A 20887-nucleotide genomic window follows, 5' to 3' on the forward strand; every position below is an offset into this window, starting at 1 on the left:
TATCCATCCATCCATCCATCCATCCATCCATCCATCCATCCATCCATCCATCCATCCATCTATCTATCTATCTATCTATCTAATAAAATCGAATTTATTGTATTATATTATATTATATCATATGATATTATATTATTTTTTACTAGAGGTCGAAATAAGCAACATTCTAACACTTCTTCCCCATTTCTCAGAGAGGATGCTGACAATGCCTCTGATTGGCTGTGTCCGTGTGACGTAAAACAGCTAGAGCGTGCGTTCACTTCCCTTTTCCCGGAGCCAAGATGGCGGAATACGACCTAACAACCAAAATTGCCCACTTTTTAGACCGTCATCTCGTTTTTCCTCTCCTGGAGTTCCTGTCTGTTAAAGAGGTATCGTCCCACACATAGAGTATTTGTTTCGGTGCATGTTTTACTTATTTCAAGGGCAGAAACACGGCTTTTAAACAATTAAAAAGCCATGTATGCTAAGGAGTTGGACCACATTTTCTAATGCCGTGTAAAGCAACAACATAAACCGTCGTGCGACCGGAATTTCGCACCTTCCTTTCAAAATAAAACCGCAGAGTAATTGTGAATACAGATAAAACTGTAGGAAGGAACAAAGGTTCTCACAATGTGTACTTCATTTATCGTTGTGTGTCGTAAAATGACACTGATAATTTGAAAAACGGATACTCATTTCTCGAGAAGTGTTGAGCGTAACAGCACAAGACCTACATGTTTATATGGAGTGATATACTTGAAATGAAGTATCGGAAGTTGTCTGATTGTGGCTAGCTTTTCGCTGGTTAATTCAGCCACGCGGGTTTCCAGATGCTACCGCTTTTGTGAATGCTGTATCTAAAAAGCACTTGCATTGCAACAGGATGAGGTTCATGTGAAAATTGTCCCAAGTAAAATAATTGTAGGAAAAGCTAAACGCCCCAAGCGACATCTAAATTCATAACGCGTCCTTTTTTGAACAGTAACACTCGTGCTACGTTGCTTTGGTGTCCATGGCTCGGACAGCTAATCCATTACAAAAAGAAAGTGACTTGGGAAGCAGCGTTTTGGTAACTCTATTAACTCGGAGGTAAAGGTTGTACACCGAGATGTGAAATGCTTCTATACACATAAGAAACCTGCTGCTCAGCGATGTTACCGCCCTGTGGGGATCTCCCTTGACATAAAACAATCATACCTGTTAACTTCATCGAACAGGGCTAATGGCTAATAATGTTGGTTCACTAGTAACAGGCATATTATAATGAACATATAAGGCAGCTTTAGGGAATTCTGTATAGCTTGAAAATACTGTATTCAAAAACTTGTTTAAATGATTTCATAAGAAAGCTAATATAATTCCAGTAAAGCTAATGTAATACCAGTCTGTTTCAACAATATTATACAAACAGCCTGACATTCTGTCGATTTTTGGTCACAGGTTATGTTGTGTAACATTAAATCAGAATAGTTAGCGTCTTTTGGAGGCTGATAAAATTTGCATCACCTCAAGGACCTTGGGGGCTAAGGGAAACAAGTCAACTGATTGTATAACCAATAACTTAGATATTATAATTACTGAAAATTGGAGGCATAATATACCATGTTTTGCAATAGAGCCTGGCTACAGGCATTAGACATCCATAAATGCATGCACACTTGGACATCTGCAATCCAACATATCTGAACACATCCAAGCGGTGATCCAACAGAGTGTAGTTCTCTGCCCTCCCTTTTGCTTACATGCCTTTTTTTAATTCATGAGTCTTTTCAATAAAAAACTGCATTCAACTGATTGTACCAACAAATAAGTACACTACTGGTGTCAATTTATGAATTAATGTCTGAAGGAGAAAAGCTGTTTTAAAAGTTCAGGTGCATTCTGGCAGACATAAGCTACACGCAAAGCATTTTGGGAGCCTGGAGCAGTTTGAGGCTGGAAGGCATAAATGCCCTTTTCTTTCACTATGTGAAATTCATCCACAAAAATAAAAATTTGCTTTACTGTGTAGTACATACACCTTATGGAGTTTCAGTTTTTAATGAAAAGACACCTCAATTAAAAAAGATAGCAGACAACAAAGGAGGGCAGATCACAACTACATTGTCACTTGGACATGTTCAGTGGGGCTCTAGATTATGGATGCCAAAGTGTGCATGCATTTATGGATGTTGGATGTCTGTTGCTAGGTGTCTCTCAATGTTAAACTCCTTGCTTACATATTACTCACTGTTTTTTCTTTTATTGGCAGATCTACAATGAGCAGGAGCTACTCAATGGAAAACTGGACCTCCTCAGTGACACCAACATGGTGGACTTCGCCATGGATGTGCACAGAAGCCTCTTTCCTGATAAGGAAATTCCCCATAGTAAGTTTACATGTTTACTGGACACACATCTCTAGTCCTTAGTTCCAAAGGTGGAAAGAAACTATTACATTTACTCACCTTATTGTATCAAGTAGCTTTTTGTGTATTTGTACTTTTTTGAGTAGTTCTAAAATCAGTCATTGTAGGAGACATGTTGTGCTTCACTACATTTTAAAAAGCATCCATTACTGAGTAAAATAATGCAAACTAAATGTCAAAACAAGGAGGTCAAAGCTTTCTATCAATGACATGAAACTGGCCAGTAGCTTGGCTTTGACCACACATGATGGACAGTAGCACATAGAGAGTGATAAGTCCACATCACATACCAAAACAGCTGGTTCATTTCACTTTATTATAAAGATGTTACATTACCTTAACAACCTGGTTATTGATTCATAATCTCCAGTTTTATAACAAAGATCATAATTTACAGCACAACCCCTTCAAGCATGAGAAGTAGCGATGCAATACTCAAGTAGTAAACTTTAAATGAAGCACTTTTATTTTGTACTTGAGACTCGTTTTGTTGACTAGTACTTCTACTTCTACTTAGGTAAATTTTAACTAGGGTTGTTCCGATACCGATACCAGTATCGGAAATACGTCCGATACTGCTTAAAATGCAGGTATCGGTACCGGTGAGTATACAAGTTTATTTACCAATCTGATACCATTTGGTTTAACTTTATAGTTTGCTTTGTTTAGTCATGCTAACTGTTAGCTCTATAAACCGGAAATAGTTTCTTCTTCGCTGCCGGCCTACTGTTTTCAGCGCAGCAGCAGCGAAGAACAACCAAGGGACCTGCTGCAGCTGCAAAGAAGGCAGGCTGCGTGACGGTTTTTCTCTGAATGTGATTTGTAAAATGCCTTTCAGACTGGTGCTGTCGTACAAGACATGAAGTGACACAGTCTATAAAAAGTTTAATAACTTTTGAACCATAAATCGTTACCACTTGTTTTCCTCTTGAATCTAGACGTTTTTTTTCCCATTCACGCTATTGATGCCTTTGAATCCCGTGTGGCAGCGTTTTCAGCATGCCTGAAACTCGTGTGTGTTTTAGGGACTTTAATGATTAAATCCACACCAGTAAACCCGATATTGAACGTTTTTTTTTATCCATTTTAATGGAATTACGATCATTTATTACCGCTAGCTCGCATGCTAATCGTCATATTGTTTCTCTCTGAGGGTCCGTCAGCCAATAGCAGACTGTTCCATGATCACGTGATGCTGCACAAAAATACAGAAAGGAGAGAGAGAGTTCAACGCACTTGATGATTTATACAACTGTATACATTTAGTACATATCTGTTAACAACAATTTTTAATCTGCGAGTTGTAAGTTTTATATTGTATTTGAAAAAGTGCACTAAAGTTTGTATTTTAAAAAAGAGAGAGAGAGAGATAGAGAGAACCTGTGATGCAGCCCCCTGTATCATTATTCTAATATTTAGCAGCAAAACTCAATAATCAGCAGGAAAACAACTTTAGGCTCACAGAGACGCTGTACATTTACAATTCTAATAGTTGAGCCATGTTCTGAGTCAAATATATGTCTAAAATAATTTATGAGTCTGAACAGTCATTTCAGATAGTTCAGACTGGTATCGGATCAGTATCGGTATCGGCCGATACCCAACACCTTGGTATCAGTATCATATCGGGAGGGAAAAAATGGTATCGGAACATCCCTAATTTTAACCTGAGTAACTGCACTTTTACTTGAGTATAATAGTCTGGCAGCCTGCTTATTTCCTCAGCAACACACAAAACCAAAGGAAGACTCATATCACTCACTAGGAATCATAAACATTTACAGTGCTTCACCTCTCACTCCATTTAGAATTGATTCAGCAGTAAACCCTGTTTTATAGTGTTCTGAGTGCATAGGTCTACATTGTATATTTTGATTCTAGTGTTGTTGGAGCTAATAACTTTCTTTATCCTTCCTGTGTCAGCTCTGAGGGAGAAGAGGACAGAGGTTGTTGCTCAGCTGAAACAGCTGCAGTCAGAGACCGAACCTATAGTGAAAATGTTTGAGGACCCAGAGACAACAAGGCAGATGCAGTCCACGAGGTAAAAGCTTTACTTTTTCATAAGCAAAAAAAACCCACATTGTTACATACATGATCAGACTTTGAGAGGTTTAAAAAGCCCATAACCAAACTTAGAGTTATTCTGGGTTTAGTTAGACCTGCTTCTTAAACAGCAGACGCCACAGCAGTCTTTGAATGAAAGGTTTTAAGAGCCATCTGAACTACATATTCTGTCAACAATATATGCATCATGTTCAGGGCTTTTGCTATAAAAAGTCAGCAAGTAACAAGAGAGAGACAAGATCTTGAGGTTAAGTTTATTAAGACAGTTTTTTCGTCCACAGTGATCAAAATAGTTACAATCAGTCTGCATCCTTTCCTTTGTTTCTTGGCGAGACTGTGCACAGATAATCAAAAGCATTTTTAATTCTGCTCTTGAGTTTGTACTGTTCCGTCCATCCAAGGCAGAAAAATTGTAGGATTTTCTATGGGAGATTGGAAGCCAGATGAAGCCAGCTTTCATTTGGAGCTTGTCAGGGTTTTGTTAGTTTGCTGTCACTGTGGAGTTAGGGAGAATATTCTTGCTTTTGGATAAAGAATCACATGTCTGTCTTAAGTTATATATAGTTTTTTTTTTCTTCATACCATTTGATTTGCAAAACAATGGGAGATTCATCTGCGGTGGATGAAAATTTGCTGTGAAGCCAAAAGACATGCAGAAGAATTATTCTCCTGTTATGGCTTAAATAATTCACGATGCAGTTGCTTGTTTTTAAAGTTACTTCTGAATTTAAGGATCATTCAGTGGTTGAAAAGGGTTGAAATTTGAGCCTTTTTTTTACTACTTGGGTTAATGTCACACAGATCACATAGTATTTCACAGAGTAGCAGAACCTATTTGTCTTGGTGCTGCTTGTTAGATAGTTGGCTATGAGGCATGCATGCCTTAAAAGCCAGCAACTATGCTGATACATCATTTTAAATTATGCCAGTACTTTTTCTCAAACTTTTATTATTTGACACATCTCTGTGGATTAGGGCAGTTGACTTGTGTTTATGTTTGTTGACTCATTGAGGTGTTCAAAACAACTTTATGGATGACTCAAAATGCTGCCAATGGCTCTTTTTTAGACTTAATAGTGCAGAAAGTGGCAGTAATGCTGTGCCAACTCTGTCATGAACAGTGTCCACTTGTTGGATGTCTCAGTAAGCAGCTGCTTCTCATCTAAATCTGGTAATAATTTGCAAAGCAAAATGTAGCCTCAGAGATTGCACTGATATTGTTTTGTCCATGCATAGAGATACATCTGTAGCGCTGTTAGACATATGGTTTAAAAGTTTAGTAATAGGCATTTTTTACTGACATATATGGTATGTCCAGTGGCTCAGATTTACTATCAGGATCTGTATTCCAGTAATGAACCACAGGTGGACATTCCTCACTGGAGAGAACTCAACCAAAAACTTATCTAGACCATCAGCAGAGACGAGTGGTTTGACGCAGTGAAGACTCCTGTCTAAGCCTGATAAAGATTCACCCATTCATTCCTAGATATGCATATGTTCACCTTTGTCCATATACAGCCTCAATCCCACAAAAGTTGGGGCGCTGTGTAATATGTACATAAAAACAGAATGCAGTGATTTTGCAAATTTTACAAACCCATATTTATCACATCAGAATATAATCAACAACTCAGATGCTGAAACTATAACATTTTGCCATTTTGTAAAAAAAAAAATAAAGAAAAAAAAGGGGGGGGCTCATTTTGAATTTGATAGCTGCAATGCATCTCAAAAAGTACAGACAGGGCAACAAAAGGCTTGACAGTAAGGCCTTTTCAACACAGATGTGAATGATTTATTGTCTTTTTTTATTTTTAAAGAGCTTTCTGTAAACATGACATCGTTTCAAGAAATGGCTGCATAAGCATGAAACCATTGAAAATGACTGACAATGCTCTACAGTATATGCCAGGCATATGGGTGGCACTGCAATGCTGCCACAGATGTACACAAAAAAACAGAGAAGATTATGGAGCAGGTGCACCGAAATCTTTCTGTTGAACTCCATGGTGGATCTAAGAGCATGTGGCGTATGCTGTTCTCCATGACCATTTCTTGCTCACAGTTAAGGAGCTGAACATTTTGTTGAAGCGCCATAATAAGATCAGTAGCTATAGCTACATGAACACGATCCTGTAATCCGCCATTATTGTTGTTGGTGAGGTTAGCACATGCAGGTTAAGGCAAGGCAAGGCAAGTTTATTTGTATAGCACATTTCAACAACAAGGCAATTCAAAGTGCTTCACACAGGACATTAAAATACATTGACAAAGGGAAAACAAAAGGGGTTAAGGGGAACATGATGTGATTGTTTCAGAAAAAATGGTGCTTGGTTGTACACATGGGCAAGTAAGGTTGGTCTGCCTATATTTGTCTACTCTGGGACCTGCTTTCAAAAAATATTGTTTTAGGGCTCCAAAATGCCTGTGTAGATGACACGGCCATGAGATAAAAACTTTTTCCGATACTCCTAATCCAGTCTCTGTGTGGATAGGCTTAAGTGGTACTGAAGAAAAACAGCTGGAGGAGCATTTTGCAAGAAACTAGGTTAATTGGCAACAGGTCAAAAACATGACTAGGTATGAAAGGAGCCTTTTAGAGAGTCAGAGTCTCTCAGAAGTAAAGATGGGCAGACCAAACTGTCTCAATATTGTGTAAAAGTTTCAGGAACATGTTCCTCACTGTAAAAGACTTTGGATAACCCATCATCAACAGATACAATACATAATAACAGTATCATCAAGACATTCAATAATCAGGAGAAATCTGTGTGCCGAAGGTCAACATTGGATGCCAGTGATCTTCAGGCTGTCAGACTACACTGTATTAAAAAAGGCATGGTTCTGTACTGAAGATCACTGCATTGGCTCAAGAACACTTTCAGAAATCACTGTCTGTCAACACAGTTTGCCATGCCATCCACAAATGCAAGTAAAAGCTGTAACATGCAAAGGAGAAGCCATTTGGGTACATGATCCAGAAACACTGATGTTTTCTCTGGACCAAAACTCATTTGAAGCAAAATGGAAAAGTGTTCTGTGGTCAGATAAATCAAAATTTTAAATTGTTTGTGGAAACCATGGTTGCAGTGCCTGTGGACGAAGGAGGAGAGGAACCATCCAGCTTGTTAGAGGAGAGGGACCATCCAGCTTGTTATCAGTGCACAGTTCAAAAGTCTGCATCTCTGATGGTATGAGGTTGCATTAGTGCATATGGCATGGACAGCTTACACATCTGGAAAGGCACCATCAATGCTGAAAATACATACAGGATTTAAAGCATCATATGCTCCCATCCAGACAATGTCTCTTTCAGGAAAGGCCTTGCACATTTTGGTAACACAATGCTAAACCATTCTCTGTTTAACAGCAAAACTCCTACATCAGACAGGGATGTGACATTCTTCTCCCAAAACTCCAGCAACTGGTCTCCTCACTTCCCAGATGTTTACAGACTGTTGTTAAAAGAAGAGGGGATGCTGCACAATGCTAAACATGGCCTTGATATGTTGTCTATGCTCTGTTGTGAATAAAATGTGGGTTTATGAGATTTGCAATCATTGCATTCTGTTTTTAATTTATTTTACACAACTTTTTTTTTTAATTGGGTGTGTAATAGTACTATTTTAGTTGTTAAATGCAGACTGGATTTGAATATTCAGAAGAGTCTGTGCATTCCTCTGTATTGACAAAGAAACAGCCTCTAAAGCTTCCTTCCTTGTTGGATATAATTGGCTCAACATTGCTAGCATGTATTTAAAGTAGCCAAACCAAATGTAATAAACAGGCTATCACACTGTTTTAAAAGTCAAATGGTGTTCTTTATGTGCAGCTCTTGATTTAGACCAGAAGTGGAAAAATATACCTGAATGGGACTCCAAACACCAGGATGTCAGCCAAACAGCGACTCAAGTTAAATGGCCTCTAACTACAGGAACTGTCTCACTTTTCTTTCTTTCTTTTTTTTTTTTTTTTTTTTTACAGAGATGGACGAATGCTCTTTGACTATTTGGCAGAAAAACATAACGTAAGTTGGCCTCATTTGCTGACATCTCACTTCTTCATTGCTTTTCCCATGGCTCTTATATGAACCCATGGTTGTTTTAGGGGTGAAGTGGGAGGGAAAGGCCGAGCACAGAAACGCAGAACTACTTCCCAAAACCCTTAACTCATTTTCGGGGTTTGTATGGCTTGCACAAATTCTGTGGACATTTACATTCTGTGGTGAATTGTTAAGAATAAACGGAGTAGCTCGGGACTCGTGGATAGAGCCGCAAGAATGCCGGAGGTTCTATATTTACCATGATGTTTGGCTTCTCACTCTCCCCTACATGGGTCTCCTCCCACTCCGGTATCCCGCTGACCTGCATGCTGTCCTCACTGCACCTCCTCACAGCCCAGGCTCCCGGCCTCGCAGCAGGCTGTGGGAAAGGCTCGGGCTACCCAGAGCACCCGATGCCTGCAACAGTTGTACTGAATCGTACTGACGTCAGTGCTCACTGCTGTGAGACACTAGGCGGAAGGAAGTGAAGTTATATATCAGAAACTGGAAGGCTTCAAATCATATTCCTATATTTACACATATGAATTTCTAATTTTGTTCACATAACCACTTTCTAGCTGATTTGTAAGAAAAGTTTGACATTTTCTGTCCATTCATGGCAAAAGTAATCTCTTATATGGTAAAGCAGTGTTAATTCTATATTAATTTGGCAGCACCACAGCAGGAAAATATGGCACTACAGATACTGTGAAATTAAATTAGGACATTAGTTAAAATGAGATAGTATATATGACTGCAGAAATGTTTAAGAAGTGATATCAATAATCCCAGGGAGATATGGTCTTTAAAGTTGTTGTTATCAAAATAGAGGTAGGAAATAGAGTAGTGCTGGGTGATTATGGCAAAAATCAGAATCACGATTAATTGAACTTTTTACCTTGTGATGAACGATTATCCCAACCCGACTCTGTTTGTGCTGTAAATATTTGTTTAATTATGAAACAAATAACTGAAATTGAAATGTGAATTCTTTGCAATTTATGGTTATTTTTTAAAACAGTTGAAGTCAAAACACACATCAGCTGAAATTAAAATGTAAAAAAAAAAAACCTGAAATTTTCCTAGAAAGTAGAAATAAATGACTTTTATTTCTTGCTAACAAAATAGACTGGTTTCATACTATTGTATAAAAAGTAGAAAATAACTTGGCTGCTCACTTTGCACAGTCACTTCCTTGTTTTAGTTTTAGAGGACTGGATGGGACAGCGTTGGGTGACGACTACACTATTCAAGGTGTAGGGCCCTCCAGAGGCTTGCAGTCATGTATAAACCTACTATTCGGCTGCCCTATCCAATGCTCACAAGCAGAAAGGGTTGCAGTGGGCCCAGAAATACATGAAGACTCATTTTCAAACAGTCTTGTTGACTGACGAGTGCCGTGCAACCCTTCCATGGTACAAAAAGTGACTGACCACTTTTTGCCATGGTAAAAAAGAAGAGCAGTTCCTTCTGTAGCAAAATTTTCTTCATGCATGACAATGCTCCATCTCGTGCTGCAAAGAATACCTCTGTCATTGGCTGCTATGGGCATAAAAGGAGAGAAACTCATGGTGTGGCTCCCATCCTCCCCTGACCTCAACCCTACTGAGAACCTTTGGAGCATCCTCAAGCTAAAGATCTATGAGGGTAGGAGGCAGTTCACATCAAAACAGCAGCTCTGGGAGGATATTCTGGCATCCTGCAAAAAAATTCCAGCAGAAACTCTCCAAAAACTTATAAGTTCAATGGATGCAAGAATAGTGAAGGTGATATCAAAGAAGTGGTCTTTATGGTAACATGGAACTTGGCCTGTTAAGATGTTTTTGATTAAAATAGCTTTTGATTTTGCTAAATATGACCTCCTAATGCTGCAAGTTCAACAAATGACCATTTTCAGTTCTTTACAACCAAAAAAAAGTTTAAACTGTGTCGTGCTTAATAATGTGGAACAGTGCATTTTGGGTTTTTTATTTTTTTTTAAATAATGGTTATCATTATGAAGTCTGTTCAAAAACATTTGAATTATGCTCTGATGGCTGATGACTTGGAAAATACTCTGACTGTCATTTGCATGAATATTTTGGAAAATAAGAGAAAAATGTCATTTGCTTAATAATGTGGAAAGCGGTGTAATAATTGTAATCTCGGTATCAATCAAAATAATCATCATAATGATTTTTGCCATAATCAAATAGCTCTATGTTGTATAAATATGGTTATTATATTGCCACGTATTTCTGATTACAACACCTTAGCCCTGAAACACAAACAGGAGCGGCATAAAAGTGTTATTTCTTTTACCACAGCTGTTAAAAAAAGTGCAAGCAACATGTCTAAGAAATATGCTTCAGTATCTGTTTTCTTGGTTCTAACTAATATTCTTATATCTTCTCATATTTCTCACAAAGTTTCGTCAGGAGTACTTGGACACACTCTACCGATATGCCAAGTTCCAGTACGAGTGTGGAAACTACTCCGGTGCTGCTGAGTACCTCTACTTCTTCCGTGTCTTGGTAAGTTGGTTGCTTCTGCCATTGACACTTCAACACTAGCATCTACAGCGATGTTTCCTGATAATTCCACACCTCACCTCACTTAACAGAGTGTTATACTGTCCTCTTTATAAACTGGCGTGAGGCATTTCTCTGACATATTAAAATTGAACATCACATTATGTTGGCCAGATTGCTTTAATTCTTCAGAAGGCCAGTGCTTGCATAGGAGAGGAAAAGAACACTTACAAGTAATTGAATGTGAAAAGCTTACGTCATTGCCTCTTCAATTCCCTGCACGTCTTTTGTATTAAGAGGAGACTGCTGCTCTAGGACTTGAGTAGGATCTTTTACTGGGCCAAGTGATCAGTGGCGGACTGCATAATCTGTCTGTAGTCTCTTCTCCAGGCGGGCCTCAGTAGACAGCTTATTGATTTGAGTGCTTGGGCCAGAGAGTTCCTTGTCACGACTTCTGAGCTTATGGCGTGCTTAAGTTATGCGAGGCATCTCTTAGTTAGCATCAGGAGGGTTATGCATGTTTTGCAAGGTGATTAAAGGAGGAATAATGACATATTTCATGTGGATTGATTAGGGCTGTCTTTATTAGCCAGCTCTTTTTTTCTTGAATTAATCATGATGAGCTGAGAAAGAAGAATTGATCAAATAAAATGAGTTTATTTCATTTTTTTCAAGACAAGCAATTCAAAAATTGAATAATGCCAACAAATGTTTTGCCCAGGTGCATAATTACAGCTCACAGAGAATACTGGAAGTGTTATTGTTAGTGCATGTGCACACTCCCTATTTCCTCTATAAACACACAGACTTGTTGCCTTGGTTTTGGCACTTGTGGCTTGTGTCCCTTTTGCCCTCAGAAGTGAGTGAAGGATGAACGAGTCAGTGGATGTGCTGCTCCGCTGCGACAACTGCAGACTGCTAAGACTAAACACTAAGCCTGAGTCACTGTGGAGCTCTGTCTTTCTGGGTAATTTCATATATTTTGAAGTGATATAGTCTTTGATTTCAGAAGTTATGAGTGAGTGCAGGTAGGCACATCTTTCTAAGGGTTGGAAACTTTGAGTCATCGTGGACATTTCGAGAACCAGTGTTAAAATTTAGGTGTTTCACGGAACTTATAGGCAGGTGTTGTTGTTTTGACTAGAACCTGTGGTTCATTTGCAGTCACTTTACATCACTGTTGTTTTCCCATGTCTCTTTGACATGAAAAATCACCTGTAAAAATGTTATAAGTATTTTAGAGTCCAAATAAGGGGCCAAATTCCTTGAGTAAGTTGAGTAGCCTGATAACTGAAACTCATCAAGGCTTTGTTTAAGTCAGTGATGTATACAATGCCATGAAAAGGTATTTGCCCCCTTTCTCATTCCTTATTTCTTTGCATATTTATCAAACTTAAATGTTTTGGATCATCAAACCAATTTTAATATCATACAAAAACAACCCAAATAAATACAAAATTCTGTTTTTAAATGATGATTTCATTTATTATTGGGACAAAAAAAAAATCCAAACCTATCCAGCCCGTTGTGAAATTTACAGCCAAATAGGGATGCATGATATCCTCAGAATGAAATCTAATTGCCACCCCCCCCATATTATGATTGCAGTTTGATATGTGATTATTATTAGATTTCTCATCTTATGTATTTTTCAAGGAATTCAAGCAAATAATCATTCTATATTATAACCTACATTTAGTCAGGAGCACACTCATCTTACGTTTAACCATTTTTTTGCAAAATGGATATTCATTTTCACTTGGCAGAGAAGATTCTGCTTAAAGATGCTCTCTGGGTCAGTCAGGCAGTATACTTTAACTTTACACAGAGTGCATAGCTAGAAACCCCCGTATGGTCAGATACATTCATGACAATGTGTATTGAAAACAATGAAATTATTTCAGAAGCAATTAATCCATAGTAGCATGAATCTGAATATGAGGATGCAACAGGCCTAAAAGCTATAAAGGAGGAGGCTGGGGTGGAGGAGGTGAAGCTTTGCCAGCAGCTGCAGCAGCATGGTGCATCAGCATTGATGCAAGCAGGGGTTAGAGAGAAGTACATCATATTTAAATGGACCGCTTTGTTGATAATTAAACGTTTGCACAATGTGCATAAAATCTCTGCTGCTGCTGCAAAAAATGAATAAATCTAACTGGTATTTTGACACATTTCAAGTTAAAGAAATATTGCAAATTCTGCGATTGATAAATTACAACAGGCCATATTGCAGTTTAATCTAATTTGCTATTAATTCACAGCCCTAATATCAACCATACATATTGTCAGTATAAATCCTCCTCTCTCAGCTCTCCTTAACTCAGCCTGTCTCTACACTAGAGACTTCGTGATGTTAACAATTTAAAAAAGTCTATATTTAGATCGGTATCGGACTAAAATTAGTTTAGAGATGTCGGCATATGGGATGTTGGGAAAAATACAATCTCCTGCATCCCTAGAACCAATAGATCAGATGTAAATACCAGTTTTGCCTGTAAACATGTATGTATAGATCTGTGGAGTTTTAGGCAGGATCAACATAGGATGGGTGATATATCGAGTATACTCGGTGTATCGCGGCTTTTGCCACACACGATGTATAAAATGACTATATCGTGAACATCGGTTATAAATTATGTGGAAGTTTTGAGCCGTCAGCATGTATTTCTCGCTGGAGTTTTGCTTCTCCCATTGTCCCCATTGCATCTCTCACAGCAGAGAGGCCCCCCCCCCCAAAAACTCTCCTCCACACATGTGTGTTTTCATATCAGTGGAGGAAAGCAAAGCAGGGGAGAGGAAGGTAAACAGAGCAGCGTGGTGAGTTAGCGGCTAGTTATCTGCAGTCGGTCAGCTTTAAAAAGGAAGAGGTCGAACTCACAAGCGAGTCGTTAATATATGCTGCAAGATGACTCCAACAGAACAGCGGCAATAACACAACATGTCACTAAAGACATGAGCCCAGTGTTGTTGAAAGGCCAGGGTTTAAAAATCTCATAAAGACACTAAATCCAGAATACGTGATTTGGCTGGGCAATCATTTTGCTGAAAACTCCCTGCCAGAGTTGTACACGTCAGAGAGAAGATGGCCCAGCAGCAGACTCTAAAGATGCCCCTGTGTTATGAACTTGTCAGAAACTGGTCCAGCGTTCATCAGCACAGATAACAGACTAATGTAATCACAGCTGTGAGCCTGAATGGTGGACTAGACTGCAGGTTTTGGCCTTCACACAGGATTGGTGAGTTTTGTGTAGGTTTGCTTCACCCTTAATGAGGAAAATAAATGATCATTTTATAATCAGCAATAGTAAACATAACACAGAAAACATTTCAGGACTGTCCACACACTATAAAAGACCAAGTATTTCACAACTTATGTATGTTTGATTTATTAGTAAAAGTCTGAATGAAGTCCTTTTAAAAATAAAACAGTGTGCTAAATTTGACTTTATATTGATTTTACCCTTCTGCATACAATTTTATTAAAAATCCAATAGAACAGTCCATTTTAATAAGTGTCATTTGGGGCTGAATAAAACATTAAACAGACAGAGGACATTTCAAAGTATTCAGATTTATATCTTGTATTCGGATATAGCAAAAATAAATCGGGATATAGATTTTAAACCATATTGCCCAGCCCTAGATCAACAGACCCAAATCAACTGAAAATGTTATCTTTTTCATCCTCAATCCTTTTAATTTTAAGTGAAGACTGAAATTTTAGGTCTGAACTACAGTTCCTATCAAATTTATTAGACCACCCTAACCCTAACCAAAGTAAGGTTTATGCCACAGCTGCCCTAAATTTACAGCATTGGTAATTACTAAAATCATTTTTTATGTTTCTGCAATGGTTAACACACCAATATGTAGAAGCTCTTTAACCCAAATGATAATTTTAATGCTAAAATATAATTATTATTGTATCCATGAATTTTCAAATATACTGATTTACAAAAAAACTGAAAAGATGGTAAAGCACATTAATATTTCTTGATTAATATGTCAAATTATAGTTATTTACTTGCATTCCTGGAGAGAAAAATTAGTTTTAGCGGTTGAATGTTATGCTTGATTAATTTCTGACTTCTCAGAGAAGCCCAATGAGCCAACTCAAATTTGGGTGAATTCAGTTTAAAATTCCTCATTCCTGTTCAAAATGGTAAAATGTGGAGAGCTCACTGAAAATGAAAGAGTCCGCATTAAAGCACTTCATGATGCTGGATGGTCTCGGAGACAAATATGACAGGTGGTCTAATAAATTTGTTAAGCACTGTATCGGCAGATATAAGCATAAAAAGTTGATTATATATATGAAAATTTCTGACGATATTTATAGATGATATATCGGCCATACATATCGGCAACACAAATTATATATCCACCTTAGATATCTGCGAAAAGTACAACTGTACCAACAGGAATAGGTGGTTGGCTAGGGTGCCAGACACTTAAGAGGACCCACTATGAGCCCTGAATATTTTAAATGAAACCCTAAAGTAAAAGAACTACCTAAAAGACTGTCTACGTCCCTGCTCCTCTCTCAGATCTGCTTGATTTAGCCTTTCATTGAACAGGAGACACTTGTTTTTATTACAATATAAAAGGTGTGAGTTTGTCAGTATGGGCTAAAATAAGCTTTAAAATATCATCAGAATTCCAATATTGTGCATCCCTACAATCCATACCTTTTATATTTTACATGGAAACCTTTTTTTTTTTATCTCATCTGTGCAGCAGGGACTGGGGAAAATGAATGAAGCCGCTTGATTTGTTATTTGTTGCCTAATCTGAAGCTGCCTGGTCACATGGAGGGCACTTTTACACTTAGCTACAACCTTGTTGACTCAGATTATCACTCCTTTGAAATGAAAATCATGCTTCCAGTGGGAATTTAACTCTGCTTTGGCCCCTCTGGTGTTATCTTGCATCAAGTGTTAGTAAGTTCGACTCAACTGAATGTCCTATAATGACCATGGAACCAGCCTGCATAGCCAGCGGTTTCCAAGTGTCACTCACTTGTGCTCTTGCTTTTCTGTGTCTTTGGTTCAGCATTTAGCTCTGTGGTAAAGCAAGGACTCGTGCCAAAGCCAAGCTTGAAAGAATGAGAAAGAATAAAATCTACTTTTTGTTCATTCATTAGAGCGAAAAACATTAAGAGCATCTTTTGTTCCCAGTCTAATTGGCATTTGATACTGCACTGCGTCGCCTCTTGTCTTTGGGATGTCAGTGACTCCGACTAGTCATGCACATTCACTGTACTGGAGTGTCCCCTCCTGAAAAAAAAAACTTGGCAGGGACTCTGAGCGATGATGAACTCTCTGCGCTGCAAACAACCCTCTTAACCCAAAGCAGTTGGGTACTTCATCTGATGGGTTTTTCACTGATCTGCTCAAATATGTGCAAGGAAGAGCTGCATCTGAGACAAGATGACGGGTAATTCACTGAAGCTTTCCATTTCCCCTGCCTACAAAAAATACACATTAAGAAAAGTCCTCAAAAGCTTCCAATGGATATATCCCACTGCTTCTTCAACAGTTGTTTATGGCTTTGCAGCTCACTCTAAATAAACCAAAATTGCTTTAATTGAGGTATGTTGTTCGAAGTCCAGGACTGATGTTTTTTCCTCTTTACCCCTCAAATTGTCAGACCCCTCATTTTAAGTTCCAGCCAGATCAGACTCTGAAACCAGATATCTGTTGCTTACCCTTGACAATGCAAGAGGCTTTTTAGGAGGGGAAAAGGTAGAAATGGATTTCATTAGTCTGAGTCTGTATACCGCTCCCCCTTTCCTTCTTTTCAGCATTTTGTGGACCTCCCATCCTCACAGACCTCTCTTCTGTCTTTCCCTCCCCCGTACGGGAGAGGTGAGGCTCCATAAAGTCATTTAACGTGGGAAACCCAGTCAATTAAACGAAGGAAGCCAGCCTTGCAAAATCCATGCCTCAGGTCTTGTTACAGTGTGGCCTTGTCCGAAAAGAGCAACTTATTCATATCATCACTTAATGCAGGGATTGAATGTTAAGAATAAAGATAGAGTATCCCGTCGGATCCCCAGCACAGTAAATTTATTGTTGCTGGTCAGTCAGCGAAAATGTGCCCATTTCACAAACCAATGGAAACTCAAGGTAACTGCTGGAAAAACCCAGGTATTGAAACTTTTCTAGCGTGGCCACTAGTGAAAGCCAGACTGTGTTTGTGTGTGTAGAAAGCTGCCATAATGACCTGGAGGTCAGCCAAACGTAGCAGGCCGGGACTTCCAAGAGAGGGAAAAAAAATAACAAACAAAACAAAACACTTCAGCAGATGAAATGCTGACCTTTATGCTGGCAGAGGAGCAGAGTTTTTTTTTTCTCTGATGTTACAATGCTGATCTTTCTTGTGACTTTTGCGCTTTAGAAAAAGTCAGTCGTGATGGACCAGAGTCATTTTCTTTGATCAAAGAGACTCTGCTACTCTGATGTGAGGATGGACACACTATATTACTGAGTTCTTCTTGGGGAGATTTTCTAGATATTCTCCCCCTACCTGCCATCATCTCATGTTAGCACTAGAAAGACCATGGCAGTCATTTTGGACCAGTTTGAAAAGTTTATCTGTTTAATTAAACCAGGGGCTGTTAAAGGCTTAAAGGCTGTTATTAGTCAGGATAAATGTGCCACTCTTTGGTGCTGATCAAGGGCTGGTTTGAATGACAATTTCAAGGGAAACTATACTAAGACATAACCTCTATCCAGCTGTTATGGAGGGAGACATCAGAAAAATGTGTTTCAACTAACATAGCTCGTTATTTTAACATATACGCCCCAAACACACTGACACTGTCTGATGCATGTCCAAATTATTACCCCCTTCAAAGGGGACATATTATACAAAAATCACTTTTTCAGGCTTTTCTAACAAAAATATTTGCCCCTGGCCCGTCCACAGCCCCCTTAAGTACCAGAACCCCCCCCCCCTTCAGAAAATGTGTGCTAAAGCAAGCCGTTCTCAGATTTCCCCCTTATAATGTCATTTGGGGAGTAAGCACCCACTCCAGGTTTGGTTGGCCCTACCCCGCTTGAAAGAAAGTTCCGCCCTCCTCCCCTGATCCTGAGGATCAGGAGAGCCACATCCATTTCCTGAGAGGGGTGGGGTCAGGGGCTGATTAATGTTTCAAGCCACAGACACAGAAACAGCTTGTTCTGAGCAGGGCTGAAACAGAAGGGTTTTTAGACATGCAAAAATCCAGTACTGGAGTGTTTTTTCAGCAACAGACTTTATGGGCATGTTCTGGAGACCTCTGAGAACAATATAAACTTGTCTTAAAAGGGTAAAATATGTCCCCTTTAATTGCTATGAACAAGCCCACACCGGAGGTGACCTGTCGTGGCATTTCATGCCACTGCTCTATTCCCAGTGCGGCTGGAAGAGTGTTTTCCTGAGAGACCAGCTGTTTTCTTCACATCTCGGCTGCTGTAGTAGCAGCTCTGTTTGAGAACATACAAGAAGAAATTTAGAGTCATCTTCTGTTCAAGGTGTAGAATAAGTGAGTGGCCTTAGCCACTGGTGAAATACCACCACTCTCATTGTTTTTTCACTTACATGGTGAGGCAGGGAGGCAAACCCCAAGCGAGCTCTTTCTTCTGGTATCAAGCACCTGGCCCAAGGGGAGTTTGACCGGTGACACTCTACTTCTGATGTGCTATGGGCGGCACTTTCGGTGCATGATATGACGCAGTAGTGTCTAATGTCTACCAGTGATGCAGTCTTTCTCAAATTATTGACATATGCGATTAATTGATCGCAAAGCCTTTTAATTCATTAGAACTTTTTTTATTGACTGGCAGTACTGTTTATGATACTTGGATGTTATTATTAAACCATAAAGGGGATCAAAATGGAATGTGTCATCATCAAATCAGAAATCTATTTTTTCGTTCTGAGCGTGTTAGATGAATTATCTATTATAAATGCAGGTGTTTTAATATGGGTTGATAACTTTTTGCTGTATGTGATGACAATATTGTAAAATGTCTATACGAATTACTTACAATGTACATTTTTGTTTTATGTAATTTAAAATATGCTGAGTAAATGCTTTTCTCTTCATCATCAGAGATAACATTTTGTAATCTACCAGTCAAAATGACATATCAGTCTTTGTAGTAGGTTTAAATTCTCTCCTTTTTAGAGTTAAAGGGAGTTGTGGAAATGTTATCAGAGAGTAACTGGTCTATGCCAAGGAAGAAAAATAAAACCTTATTTTACGAATAAACTTCTCAATTTGTGGGGTTCCAGCAGAAACCTGCTCTTTTTTTAGCGTTTCCTCTTCTTGAACGTCTGTCGTGTCTCACAGTCCACTTCAGCGGCTGTCCAACGGTGAACGGGGGCGTGTGGTTAGGATCTGTGTTTCTCTGGCCGCTCAGACACCCACCCTGACTTCCTGCTTGACTCATGTCACTGTGTCTGGTGTTTGGTGTTATCGTGAACTACTGTGGCACAGAGTTTCCCATGAGCCTTAGGGTGTAGCCCAATGTCCACTTCAGAGTGATTGCCTCGCTGAGGTTCAGAGGCACTCTCAACCTGTGTTTCATTACCTGATTTCTCTTTTGTTTGTTTTAGTCTGTTCTGGAAATCAGAAACAGTAGCCTGCAACATTTTAGAGGGTGATTACGCTCTCAGAGATGTGTCTTGTTAGCATTAGTTCATATTTCAGTCTAACTACCTTGTGATAACGACAGACTTGTGCAGAATTACTGAAGATAATAGTTGGAGATTAGTGCAATTATCATTCTCAAGCTTGAAGTGGAGGGAAGTTTCTAACAGTTATGACAAAGCAAATCTTACTGAAAACACAACCCAGATTTAAGCAGATTTGAGGGGAGAAAATGTTTTGCATGTGGTACTCTGTGACAAACACCTCCTTGTGTTCCTTGTCTCTACAAGTTGATGAATTAGATTTGTTTTAGAACTTAAAGGAAACTTTATTATGCTAAAATTATTGCCTTATAAATGTATGTTTCATGAAGAAAAATGCTACATTTCTACATTTTGATAAAATGAAACAAAATGGTTTCACAAGTAGGCTCCCATTGTTGTGCAGTGCATACTGGGTATTGATATCAATTGGTTGCATTGTTCTTTTTCCCACATCTTTTGCTAAGGTCTTAAAAGACTTTTTTATTTCAATCCAAGTGCGTCTTTTTTTTTTTTTTTATTTAACAACAAAGAAGGAGTTACTGTAATGTAGATCAACATGAATACAATCACAAAAATACACAAAGAACACTGCAACCTTTTGACATTATTACCCAAAATGCATTGTGCAACATTGGTAGCCTTCATTTCAATCCATCTTTTTTATTTTTCACAATTTTGAAATCTAGTTTTTATTTGCATGATTCCTTTTAATCTGATGGATTAAACTGTGTAATAAACTTCAGTGCAGTGGTCATAACTCCAAGCAGCCTTTCAATGATCCAGTTCTCTTTTTCTGTGAAGCTTTTTTCATCTAGGATGACTTAATTTAATCCATTTATTTAGCATGAATAATAAAGTGACTGCACTGTGCAGCAGTGCCGCTAAAACCAGTAGTGAGAAACCTGGTCTCACTGTGTTTGGACGTTAATAGACTATGTGTCAGGCTGTATAAGACGACTGTCACTGTGTGTTGTTTGTTTGTAAACTGGTGTTTTCTCTGTTGCAGTGTTGTGGTTTCTCAGGTTTTAACAGTACACTGTCTGTTTTTGTGTCTGTTCCCAAGGTCCCAGCGACAGACAGGAATGCCCTGAACTCTCTGTGGGGAAAGCTGGCCTCTGAGATCCTGATGCAGAACTGGGAGGCAGCCATGGAGGACCTCACCCGCCTGAGAGAGACTATCGATAACAACGTAA

At 38.8% G+C, this 20887-nt stretch overlaps 1 protein-coding gene across 1 annotated transcript in view; it reads left to right on the forward strand.

Annotated features, from left to right (window-relative positions):
* The first annotated feature begins 250 nt into the window (after window positions 1-250).
* Window positions 251-20887, forward strand: part of eif3ea (eukaryotic translation initiation factor 3, subunit E, a) — a 47711-nt gene continuing 27074 nt past the window's right edge. The window contains exons 1-6 of the mRNA XM_041792411.1: window positions 251-371; window positions 2237-2354; window positions 4317-4434; window positions 8445-8487; window positions 10911-11015; window positions 20758-20883. Coding sequence (XP_041648345.1) covers window positions 282-371; window positions 2237-2354; window positions 4317-4434; window positions 8445-8487; window positions 10911-11015; window positions 20758-20883 — 600 coding nt within the window. The 5' untranslated portion in view covers window positions 251-281. The remainder of the gene's footprint in view (window positions 372-2236; window positions 2355-4316; window positions 4435-8444; window positions 8488-10910; window positions 11016-20757; window positions 20884-20887) is intronic.

Source organism: Cheilinus undulatus, linkage group 8 (assembly GCF_018320785.1).
Source record: "Cheilinus undulatus linkage group 8, ASM1832078v1, whole genome shotgun sequence".
Lineage (NCBI taxonomy): Eukaryota > Metazoa > Chordata > Actinopteri > Labriformes > Labridae > Cheilinus > Cheilinus undulatus.